The sequence below is a fragment of the Bombina bombina genome, chromosome 5 (assembly GCF_027579735.1).
Source record: "Bombina bombina isolate aBomBom1 chromosome 5, aBomBom1.pri, whole genome shotgun sequence".
Taxonomy (NCBI): domain Eukaryota; kingdom Metazoa; phylum Chordata; class Amphibia; order Anura; family Bombinatoridae; genus Bombina; species Bombina bombina.
Genome location: NC_069503.1, coordinates 580,971,719 through 580,985,073, shown reverse-complemented (window position 1 = coordinate 580,985,073; position 13,355 = coordinate 580,971,719). Strand labels below are relative to the sequence as shown.

The window sequence follows — 13,355 nt, the reverse complement described above, 5'->3', positions numbered from 1 at the left end:
GAAATGGTAGTATTTACAGATAAAACTCAAGACATCTTATATTGAAGATGAAAATGATGTGCTGGCAGCTGAAACAGTATAGAGAGTTTGCAACATTAGAAAAATTAAACAAATTTTAAGATGTTTGTTTCGAATTTCAAATGTTTGTACAACATTCTAGCATTTGTTTAATGTAATAGTATTTCTAATACTTTCGTTAAATGTAATATTCGATTCAAATGTTTCTAATATATCAATTCGAATTATGCAATATTTTAATTCGAAAAATTTAAATCAATACTTATTTTTATAATAGTATTTCTAATGCTCTTTAAAGGTAATATTCAAATTATGCTATATAGGAAATAGAAACATTATAATGTACTGTATATATTTGTATCCATTTATCAATTTACTAAATTCCCTACCACATGAACTACTGAACTTCTGAATAGTATTTGTTAAATCAAATGTTTATATTTGACATTTCCAATGTGGATATTCAATATTATGAACATTCAAACAGAAAGTAAGATTTGAAAACCGGAAATAACATTTGATTACCAAATTTTAATGGATTTTCATTCTTATCAACATGCAGTTGTCCAAAACGAATATCCACAAGACTATTCATTCGACCAAACAAATTACATTTTCAGCACATTAGCCCATCTCTAATAATGAGTTCAGCCAGCAAGGGAGTTTTTTTGTTTTTATAGAAAGATTAATAATTACTGGAAAAGTAGTCTTCTGATTAATTGTGTTAAATGCAAAATACATATTAAAAACCTGAATATGAGTTACATATTACTTTAAATAATAATTATAATTTCTTTGTTATTTTTTGTTTCATCTGAATATTTTTAATAGTGTCTTGCTTATTTTGTAATGCCAATGACAAGAGGCATTTGTGTGTAGCTACCATTTTGCAGCTAGCTCCCAGTAATACAGTACTGATCCTTAGCCTGCCTATGTATGCTTTTCAATAAAGGAAACCAAGAGAATGAAGTAAACTAAGTAATTTGAAAAGTCTTTTAAATTGTATTCTCTAGCTAAACCATGAAAGTTATAATATTTGTTTTTTTGTCCCTTTAATGTTCTCTGAATAGTGCTGTAGGTGGTTACAAATATAAGTGGTCTGTTGTGAGAGCACTGCTGTTTCAGCAGCAGTTTCCACTTGAGCAGTATTTCAAACATGTATTTAATCTCTTTGCGGGGGTTGAACACATAGAGACGCAGGGTCACAAGTCTTAAAATCACATGCTCTAACAGCATGTCGTTTTTCAACTTCAATGGCCCTATATGTCTTTGGCTGCAATTTGTAGCATACATGATGTTTGTCAGTATAGTTACTGGAATAGAAACTGATGTATTATAATAGCATGTGCTGCACATTTTGTATTAAAGGGATATGATGTGCTGAATAAATCACTTTTTTCTATGACTTACACAAACTTTCACTTTAAGCAAGTTTCACTTAAAGGGACATGACACACAAATTTTTTATCATGATTTAGGTAGAACATACAATTTAAACAACAATTTTCAGTTTACTTCTTTTATCAAATTTGTTTCATTCTCTTGTTATCATTTGTTGAAGGAGCAGCAATGCACTACTGGTTTCTAACTGAACACATGGGTGAGCCAATGACAATCAGTATATATATGCAGCCACAAATCAGCAAGAACCTAGGTTCTTTGTTGCTTCTGAGCTTGCCTAGATAAACCTTTCAGCAAAGGATAACAAAGAAGAAAGCAAATTAAATAATACAAGTAAAGTGGAAAATCGAATAGTCTCCTCAGGAAAAAATGCAATCTGTCTCATGTTCCAAGGAATCTAGAGGACATGGGAGTAATAGTTCCTGTTCCTATAACTCAGCAAGGACAGGGGTTTCACTCCAACCTTTTCATTGTTCACATGAAAGAAGGTTCCTTCAGACCTATTCTGGATTTAAAAACCCTAAACAAATTTGTTTGTTCCCACCTTCAAAATGGAAACTATTTGTGCAATTTTGCCCTTAATACAACCGGGGCAATTCAAGTCCATAATAGATCTCAAGGATGCATACTCTAATTCACAGAGACCTCTACCAGTTTTTGAGATTTGCCTACTTCAACAAAAACTACCAGTTTGTGGTTCTTCCATTTGGGCTTGCCACAGCTCCCAGCATTTTTCCAAAGGTGTTGGGAGCATTATTGTCAGTAATCAGAGCCCAGGGAATTTCATTGGCTCCTTACCTGGACATCTTGGTCCAGGCCCCTAGTCTGCCCTTAGCTATCTTTCATACTCAGAAGCCCCTTTCCGTTCTTTAAGATCCTGGCTGGAGAATCATCGTTCCCAAGAGTTACTTATCTCCAGCAATGAGAATGGCATTTCTTGGAGTCCTCATAGACTCAGTTCTTATGCGTCTGTTTTTGACCAACATTCGTAGGCTCAGATTACAGGAAGCTTGTCTTTCTCTCCAATCCTCTCCCTATCCAACTTTGGTTTGGTGTATGAAAGCAGTGGGTCTTATGGTAGTGGCTGTCCCATTCGGTCGTTTTCATCTTTGCCCTCTTTAGCTGTCCATGCTACAGCAATAGTCAAAGGATTGCTTTCAGTTTGAACAGCAGATTATTCTCAATTCCTTAGTTAGACAATCTGTCTCATAGTGCAGGGACTCCTTTTGTTTACCCTTTTTTGACACCGGTGCAAGGAATTTGTTATACCCTGGAGATGAGGTTACCTATCAACATTCTAGAAATCCCCAGCAATTCTTATCTGATTTCAATCAGACAACATCACAGCGGTTGCTTATATGAAACACCAAGGAGCCACTTGCAGTCTACTAGCCATGCAAGAGGTGTCTCACATTCTGTCATGGGCAGAGAAAAATCTCTGAACTGTCTGCCGTTCACATTCCAGGGGTCAACAATTGGGAAGCAGACTATCTCAGTCGTCAGTCAGTTCATCCAGGGGAATTGTCTCTTCATCAAGACATTTTCAATATCCTTGTCTTAAAGTGGGGTCTCCCAGAAGGAGATCTAAGTAGATATAATGGCTTCTAGCATATTGTGCTAGGTCAAGAGACCCGAAAGCTCTGATGATAGATGCTCTAGTGTGTCCTCAAAACTTTCAGCTAGCGTATCCATTTCCCCCATTTGTTCTACTCTTAAGAGTCACTGCCAGAATCAAACAAGAGTCCTCTTCTGTGATTTTGATAGCTCTCGCTTGGTCGGACATGGTATGCAGACCTAGTACAGATGTCTTCTGCCCCCCATGGACTCTACGCAACGAAAGGATGTTCTGGCTCAAGGACCGTTGCTCTATCCATATCGGCTTATATTTTAGCCGGTTAGTAAAATCAGCCAGCTGGTGTGTCCATTAAATTGATCCTGGAAAAAACACTGGCTTCAAAATAAAAGTAAAAAAGCTTTAACAAGCCTGTTTTTTCATGCAAAAGATGTGTTTAAATAGTATTTAATTTGTATTATACATTATTAGAATGTACTTTCCTTTTAACATACCAGTTTGTTTAACATGGAGTTATTTTTATGTTAAATGTGCCACAGCTGAAATATAGCAATGTAATTCCTATCTCTAGCTTGTATATGTGTTCTCAAAAAGTGCTAGTTTTAATCTGGGATTCATGAATTTACTGATGCTGTTGCACACACAGGGAATTTATTTCTGGTAGATAAGGTGAAATAGAATATTCAAAATGTATTCATATTTTTATGTAAACCAACTGACAAATCATATTTTTTGTGCATAACTTGCTTTAACAACATGCTGATTTATAATAAACTTCTGAATGAGGAAATTGGCATAATTTGCTCAAAAATGAGGTTTTAGTTGTCTCCAAATGTGCTTGTAATAAGCTTTTCTTCAGTATGAAAACTAGATGGTAGATGCCTGTTCAAGCAGCAGTAGCACATATCTTTGATCCCAGATATTCTATTATTTAAACGGTTACTGAAATAGTAAAATGTGCATTTAAATTTTATATGCCAAACTTCATCTTGTTTCAGTTTCTAGAATATCAGATACAATGTGTCAGTGATTTCAGTAGTTTAATTATAGAAAATTTTCAAGAACTGAAAAATGGTTTAATATGACTTGCTAATTAGACATATACCCTGTTACATGATTTCTACCTTAAAGGGATATAGTGCAAAAAGAAAAGGCTGTAATGTTTATTTTATTAATGCACTGTTGCTCGGATATAATTGTGACCCATGTACTAAGAAACGTGGGCAAGGTTCTCAATATGAGAACCTGTCCACACGGCTTTGCATTGAAAGGCAGCAGACCCTGTGCGTCTGCTGCCCAGATGCATCATTACACCCTTGCTTGAGTGTTTAATGCTTGAGAGAAGGGCCTGTCAATCACCCATAGTAAGCGTGTTCGAGGTGATCTCAATATGCCACCTCAGAGGTGGTGGAGAATGTAAGAAACAGCGGTTTGATGAAGCAGGAGCGCACTATATATTTAAACTTTGCAAAGTGGTTAAGCACATAGCTTCAGGGCCAGCAGTGCATTACTGGGAGCTAACTGCACACATCTGGGGATACAATGACAAGAGGAATATGTACATAGCTATCATTTACCATATAGCTTCTAGTAGGGCATTGCTGCTCCTGAGCTTACCTAGATATTCTTTTCAATGAAGGTTAACAAGAGAACAAAGTAAATTCGAGAATAGAAGTTGAACAGAAATGTTTCTTAATTCCATGCTCTATCTGATCAATTAAATTTTAATTTTGACACTAAAGTCGAAATAAATATTTTATGATTCAGATAGAGCATGCAGTTATATGCACACTTTGAGGCACCAGCTACTACTGAGCATGTGCAAGATTTTAAATTGTATACATATCTGTAATTGGCTGATCCCTGTCACATTATATAGGGGGCTGTGAAATTTAAGTAAATTTAATTTGCAGTAAGTGCTATTGAGTTTTCTTATTATGTAACATAGTAGATAAGGTTTAAAAAAAAGACAGAAGTCCATCGAGTTTAACCTATACTGTAATTAAGTCCTTTAGTTGCTTTTGCTTTGTCTTAAGGAAAGCATAGTTTGAAACACATAGGCTTGCTGGAAATTGATATTATTTTTGTTGATACATTTAACTATCTAGGATGGGGAATCTTGTATTAAAATCTCTCATATCATTCTTAATCCGAATAAGGCCTGTTATGTGCTCTTCATCTGGTATACAAAATTAGTGTTTTCATTGGAATCAGCTAGAGCTGCAACAACTAATAGTCATAATCGATAATAATCGATTATAAAAATAGTTGTCAACGAATCTCATAATCGATTAGTCGGTTTGCAATTAGTTGGTCTGTGCACAACACCAGCTGCTTCGCTCCACTGAGCTCCTGCACATGGTTTTGTGTTTTATGGTTATGTCCTTAGCCTAAAGGACGTCTACAGACGTTTACTTTTCACTTTTTTAGGACAGTATACATTTACAACTGCTCCTGGCTTATGTGCAACCCAGATATAATAGTCCTCATTTGGATTGTTTATATTAAATCAGGTGATTTGGAACTATGCTTTGCATGATATAGTGCTGAGCTTGTTATTTATACCTAGCCTCTAGATTGATGGGAGTTATTTGAATTAATGTGCACTTTTATCAGTTTACACAATTATTATCTGATTGCTTGCTATTGCTGATTATATGTACTGTATAAATAAATATGTAAGGCTTTGTTCTGTTATTGATATATAGTCATTAGCGCTTTTGATTTGTTTTTTATTGATGTTTTATATTTTTAATCAATTGTGAAAATATTTATTAGATTCAAAATTTATAAGTATAAATTTGTTATTTTTAGAGTGGGCTAGATATTTTCCCCTAACCTTATAGCTGGTTATTTACCATTGCATATAGATATTCAAGATATTTTTATGTTAGAATGCAGTGAAGGTTTACTTTATTGAGATGCTTCTTGCCAAGGTGGACGTTCTACCTCTTTTCAAACTGTTTTTGGTTTTGTTTCATTATAAAACTTTGCTCTGCTGCTTAAAAATTGTGCAAACAGTTGTGTTAATGTAAAGTTTTAGTCTGAAGTTTATATTTGTAACACTCAGTATGTGGATTCTATTTAAAATATAGGAAACAATTATTAATTCTTTTTTTTATCCGATTAGTCGATTAATTGAAAAAATAATCGGCCGATTAATAGATTATGAAAATAATCGTTAGTTGCAACCCTAGAATCAGCTTTGACACCTCCCATCCAGCAGACTCCATAGAGAAAAATGTTGTAGGTTTTTCTTTCCTTTTAATGACTATGAGCATGTACATACACAAAGCCCACAACTTTAAAGGACATGATATTCAAATGTTGAATCACTTGAAAGTGATGCAGCATAGCTGTAAAAAGCTGACTAGAAAATATTGCATGAACATCTCTATTTAAAAAATGGAAGCTATTTTACTTAAAAAAAAAATCCTCAGTAGCCACATTCCATTGTAAACGGACTTTAAGCAGCCAATCAGGATGCTAGTCCTGGGACTTGCAAGGGATCTGGCATGTGCAGCACAGTCATGCTATTTTCCTCCTCGGTGTAAGGAAGATTATTATGAAATCTCATGAGATCACAGTAAAGCAAGGTGTGACATCAACACTGATAACTAGCTGATTGGCTGCTATTCCCCCCCCCCCCCTCCATGTAGCTTGACAGTAGCTGAAGCATAACTGTTCACAGAACACTTACTATTTTGAGCTGAATACATTTTGAGGTAAAATATCTCACTTTTTTTTACATAGATATGTTCAGGTGATACTTTTTTACAGTTATGCTGCAGCACTTTAGCATATGGGTATTATGTCCCAGTTTAACTGGTAGATTTGAGCCCCAAGTGTTCTATCTCATGTCTTTGCAATAGGATGTTTGTTTTAGGTAAAAGTAAGTAATGATATGAATGATGTCATTTACCTTTACCCAAGCCTTCTATATTCTGAGAGGTGGGAAGGAATATCCATACTTTATTAGGACAACACTTGCATTCTAAATTGTGGAGAAATCAATTTGATTGTGAATCCAGAGACAAAAGTTCTGAAATACAACAATGTTGTGATATTTCTTCTAAAATGCCCCACTACCTTATCTGAATATACTACGTTCTCTGCATTGTGTAAGATTTGTATTAGCCTTGCATACTTTCCCTGTTTTTATCTGTTCAAAGTGTTCACATCTTCCCAGGCAGCTTTTGATAGAGAAATCCTGGATACTACTTCATGACAACATATCGGCATATATAAAGCATGTTTTTAAGGCTATGACAATACTGTCAGATGCTTGTGAAGTCTACTTCTTAGGAGAAATGGCATTAAACATTGCAGCAGTTCCTGTTAAACAATCAGGAAACATTCAAACAACTACAGCATAGATGTTATTTATTATTTATTTTTGTAAATAACCGTGAGAATACTGAAGTTGCTTGCCCAAGTTGTTCAACTTTATCATCAAGACAGTTGTGTGTCTATCACAGACTGGAATTCCTTTCATGTATTATTTGCATCAACTTCTTCATTCAAAATAGTTTAAACATCTATAACTAAAAGGGCAATAATAGTTTTAAAAAAAAATTACTTCAGGACCTTTTCGCGGGTTATATGTGTAACTAGCGCTGCTGATTGGATCTTCTGCGGTTTTTGTTGAAGACCAGCAGTGCTACGCAGGTCCTGAGCAGTTCTTCTACTGTGTATTCTATGTAATTTTTTTTTTTTTTACTTTTATTGCCCTTTAACATATTACTCATTTTTTGTGTTCCCAGCATTTTCTGAGCAGGACATTTATAACACAAAATATACAAGTAGGTTACAGCTAAGGTTACAGCTAAGGAGGAAAAAGCTATAGTTGTAATGGCAGCATCTAAAAAAAAAGGGGCAAGTTTACGTATTGCTAGTACTCATCAGCTTGTTTTTCTTCTCTTTTTTTCTCAGTATTTTGTGAAAATATTGGGGGGTTAAATGAGTTTTTGGCTGCTTTATATAGCTCTGTAGCTCAGCTTGTTATTTAGTAGATACGTCTGTCTAGTATGTAAACAGAGGTGATCAGTGACAGATTGTGTCCTGTGGAATTCACCACTAGTCTCGCAGCATTACAGAAATCATTGTTTCATGTAGGATGGTATTTAAATTGTTTACTTGGCAAGTAATAACGTAACAGGCAAAGCTCACTTTTTTGCCACACTGTGTTCATCAAGTTATTCATTTTCTTGCCACAATGTGAGAATGAACACAACTTTAATATGTCCTTTTTAATTATGAAGGTGGTGTGTCCCTGCCAAGTTATGTCAGACTGAGTGCTGGGCTGGCACAGGGCCCGTGTTTCTGATCATTCTAACTCCTGCCAAGCAGCACCTTTTTATACAAATGTGAACAGCTGCTTCTAAAACGTCTTTCACTCCAGTTCAATTAAAATCTTAAAGTTCAATTCCTTAAAGATATTTTATTTGTACTTATTTTTTCTACTTTCAAACCTTGTACTTAAACAATGTCTCCTGCTTCATATACAGACCTTAAAGTTAACAGTTTGGCAACTGAATGATGACTTTTAATAAGTTTAGAAAATCTGATGCATTTGTCAGTATGAATTTGCAAGCTCACAAAGATAAATCCACATTCCTGCCCATAATCATGATTCAGGTTTTGTTTCTGCATGGCGGCAGTTACATAAGGTCCTTAAAGGTATACTAAACCCACATTTTTTTATTTAAGCATCTTTCTAATTTATTCCTATTATCGTTCTCTTGCTATCTTTATTTGAAAAGCCTTCCCATTTTTGGTTCAGCACCTGGGTTACGCTTGCTGATTGGTGGTTAAATTTAGCCACCAATCAGTAAGTGCTATCCATGGTTCTGAACCAAAAATAGGCAGACTCATTAGCTTAGATTCATGGTTTTTCAAATAAAGATAGCAATAGAACAAAGAGAAAAAATGATAATAGGAATAAATTAGAAAGTTGCTTAAATTGCATGCTCTATCTGAATCATGAAAGAAAAAAATTGGGTTTAGTATCCCTTCCTTTAAGTGAGCAATAAGGGTTATGTGGTTTATTTTTGTTTTCTTTTTTTATTCATGAAGGTTTTTATCTCTAGTACCCTAATAGTTCAACTTTCTCATCTATCAGCCATTGCTGGAATTAAATTGGCACAGATGCCATTGGTACAACTAATGCATATACTTAGTAAATTCATAAACTTGCTCCAGAAACTTCCTTCTGGAGTCATTCCCTAAAGACAGTATTCCCCCCCCCCCCCTGCGCTATTACGATGACCCCATTTAAAAGAGTGGAGTCTACCTTTTTAAGAGAGGGTCAACTTGTCCCTCAAGCTCAAACAGTGTAGGAGATAGGGGCTCGGATAGTGTCCCTTCATTTTAAACAGCATTTTAAATGCTGCTGCAGATAACTGTCTTTTGTTGGTGATATGAAAGGCAGACTCTCCTCTTTCAAATGAGGGATTACTTCTTCCTCTAAGTGTCCTGGGGGTTGAGATATTGGAATGCATATTTGTCCCAGCCCCCTGGCTCAATCTCCACAGTGCCTCCCAGAAAGAGGCTGCATTGTGGGGGGTCGAAAGGGGGGGACCCCTAGCATGACAACACATGGTTGGCCTTTTCACTAAAGGTGGGTCTGCAGATTTTAACTATGTGTGTAATCCTTTTGCAGGGGGTTAAATACATAGTTCTATTCAAGAAATAGTGCAAAACATATTAGAGCATGTCTTTTTGCACTTTTATGTACCTTTACAGTAATCTCCCACTCTGTATGTAATAGAAGAGTACTGAAGTACTTTGTTGTAGTTTTGGAATCTCATGACAATGAAAGCTTTAAACAGTACATATTTTTAGTATTTTGCTCTACATGTGGTTTGTTTGTTTAATGGGACACTAAAGTCAAAATTAAACTTTTATGATTTAGACAGAGCATGCAGTTTTAACATTTTTTTTACAATTTATTGTCATTATCAAATGCATACTTTGAGACACCAGCTCCTACTGAGCATGTGCAAAAGATTGCAGTTGTAAAGGTATACAAGTCTGTGATTGGCTGATGGCTGCCACATGATATAGGGAACTGGCAAATTAAAGTCCATTTTAAAATTTGCCAGACAAAATCTACTACAATTAAAAAAAAAAAGTGCTGTTGCATTGTATTTATTATGCACTTGTTTATTATGCAATTCTACTGTATTTATTAGTCCTTTAACTTTACAAAATTCATATTCATTTGAATTTTTTTTTATTTTTTTTTTATAGAAACTAACCTTGATACACGTGAACAGTAACCAGTGCTTAGACAAGGCTGCAGAAGAGGACAGTCAAGTACCCAGTATTAAAGACTGTAATGGGAGCCGATCTCAGCAGTGGCTCCTTCGTAATGTTACACTCCCTGAAAGCTTCTAAAACTTAACATGAGCAAATAAAAAAAGAATAAAGTGGAGAATAAAAATAAATAAAAACTATTTTAAAAAAAAAAAAGAAAAAAAGGATTGACTGCGCTACCTCTGCACACCTGACTTGCACATCCTTGAGTATTCAGTGGCGGAAAATGATTTTCTCCAGCTGTAAGATGGGGCATATGTCAGCTAAGACTACATCAGCTGTAAAACAGCCCTCTTTTTATAAGGATGTAAAATGGCAACTTTGTTTAACTGTGCACGATGAAGTTTACAAGAAGGAAAGAAGTCTCCCTCTTCAAGGAGTTATTCAGGAGAACAATTAAAGACAATGCAAACCATTTTGTTGAAACCTGGGAGAGCTGCATATCAGTTTGTTTGCACATCAGGACCCTGTATTGAAAATATCATACTAAGAAAGAGACATCCAGGGCTAAATATGTGGCTCTTAAGAGTCAGCATCCCTATTCTAACATTAAAAATGTACAGACAGTAAACGCAGAAAACAATAACAGATTTGCGCAAATAGTCTCAATGTGTGATAAAAAAAAACAGGGTTAAAAGGAGTTTAAGATCACATATATCAAAAGTACAATTTGTTATAGCAAAATATCAGATTTATATGTAGATTTTTTTACCTCTACTGGGACAATATCCAATTTAAAAATAAAAAAACCTCACCTTTGTTTCAGTTATATGTGATAGTAATGGATAAGAGTATATTTTTCATGACCTTAATGAAATTCATTTTTAAAAGCAAAAAAAAAAATTAAAAGGCAAAAAAAGGTCTTTTTTATCTTATTTTGTTTTTGTTTTTTTGTTTTTTTTTGTTTTTTTGTGGGGGTGCTGGACATGTTCCAATTTACTGTACGCTTTGCCTTCCTAATAGGCATGAAAAGTAATACTACAAAAATTACTGTTGTGTTATCTGCCTTTAATACCCATTTAGAATTAAAGGTCCAAAATGCAAATGTTTCAAAGCAGATATACAAATGCAATCGGCACAGCTATTTTAATACTCAACATTCATACTACTGTACTTTTGTTATGCAGCAATAAATCTAGTTTGGTGTAGCCAAAAATTATCTCGTCTTTACAAGAAGGAATCATATCATTTTTTTTATTTTATTTTATTTTTTTTTTATAATTTTTACTATTAATTTAGGAGGTTTGGAAAAATCATCTGTGCTAAATTTTTGCTGAGAAACCTTTTTCCCTTCATGTGTTAATATGCTTCAGCGTCAAGTGCATTTAGATTTGATTTCCTGGGGCTTAATGTTGGTTCTACTGTTTATTTTCTTTTTTTCTAATAAAACCTAAAGAAATGAAGTCTTTGTTTTTTCATACATTGGTCTGAATTTGAATGAAAGCACACTACTTGTTTTCAATTAAATATATTAAAATATATTGAGCCAAAATTAAATGTTTATTAAACATATATTGCTTATGTTACATGTCATTGTTATAGCAAATTTTGGGAGTTTTTGTTTATCAAGTACTCATGTTACGTTATTTATGGTGGTTTGTGGTAAGGTGACATAGGTTGGATTTCGTCATACATAGTTTGCTCTTTATATATAACTTGGTATTTCCATGCAGCTGGTGTAAAGATAATGATATAGCTGAGCTTGTTTTTATTATATTTCCACCATTAATTCTTTAACAACTGCAGAAAATTCTTAGACTAAAGAGAAAATTACTGTATGCTAACAAAATACAAAATGATGATTTTGCTTCCCTTTTTTTCCATTCCCCACTAATACAGTTACATGGGGGGATATTTATCAAAGCCTCAACTATGCTGCATTCGCCGGCACCAATACGCTCGCCTAACATTGCCTAACATCGTGGCCACGGACCTGAATATGATCTCCATATTTATAAAAGAAGCTGCGCGATGAGCATCGGACTGTTGTTAACTAAAAGTCATCGATCTCGCTGCTATTCTAACATTGCCTAACATCGTGGCCACGGACCTGAATACGATCTCCATATTTATAAAAGATGCTGCGCGATGAGCATCGGACTGTTGTTAACTAAAAGTCATCGATCTCGCTGCTATTCAGCTTTTTACCAACTTTATACCCTGTCACTAAATGCCGCCACTATACTAAAATGTTTTACCCCTATCCCTTCACTCCCGGACCCTGCCGCAACTTTAATAAAGTTATTAACCCCTATCCCGCCGCTCCCCGACACAGCAGCAACCTAATTAAAATGTGTTATCCCCTATCCCGCTGCTCCCGGACCCTGCCGCAACCTAAATAAAGTTAATAACCCCTATCCCGCCTCTTCCAGACCCCGCCACCACTAAATAAACGTATTAACCCCGAAACCGCCAGCCCCCCACATCGCCATAAACTAAATTAAGCTGTTAACCCCTAAACCTAGCAACCCAATAACTTTACATTAAAATTACAACATCCCTATCTTAAAATAAATTTAAACTTACCTGTAGAATTAAAAGAAACTATTTCTAAACTATTAATTAACCTAACCTAACTATTATACTAAAATTACATTAAACTAGCAATTAAATTAACTATATTACATATTAAAAAACCCTAACCCTACTCAAATTATTTAAATCTACTATTAAATCTACAAGTAAAAAACACTAAATTACGAGAGAGAAAAAACACAGTATCAAAAATAAAAATGAATTACACCTAATCTAATAGCCCTATCAAAATAAAAAAGCCCCCCCCCCAAAATAAAAAAAAAAGCTAGCCTACAATAAACTACCAATGGCCCTTAAAAGGGCCTTTTGCAGGGCATTGCCCCAAAGAAATCAGCTCTTTCACCTTTAAAAAAAAATACAAACACCCCCCAACAGTAAAACCCACCTCCCAACCAACCAACCCCCCAAATAAAAAGCCCATCTAAAAAACCTAAGCTCCCCATTGCCCTGAAAAGGGCATTTGTATGGGCATTACCCTTAAAAGGGCATTTAGCTCTTTTACCTGCCCAGA

General features: G+C 35.0%; 1 protein-coding gene across 1 annotated transcript in view; it reads left to right on the top strand.

Annotated features, from left to right (window-relative positions):
* GALNT1 (polypeptide N-acetylgalactosaminyltransferase 1) overlaps nucleotides 1-11,712 on the top strand; it is a 506,720-nt gene extending 495,008 nt beyond the window's left edge. The window contains exon 12 of the mRNA XM_053714537.1: nucleotides 10,244-11,712. Coding sequence (XP_053570512.1) covers nucleotides 10,244-10,390 — 147 coding nt within the window. The 3' untranslated portion in view covers nucleotides 10,391-11,712. The remainder of the gene's footprint in view (nucleotides 1-10,243) is intronic.
* The last annotated feature ends 1,643 nt before the right edge of the window (nucleotides 11,713-13,355 follow it).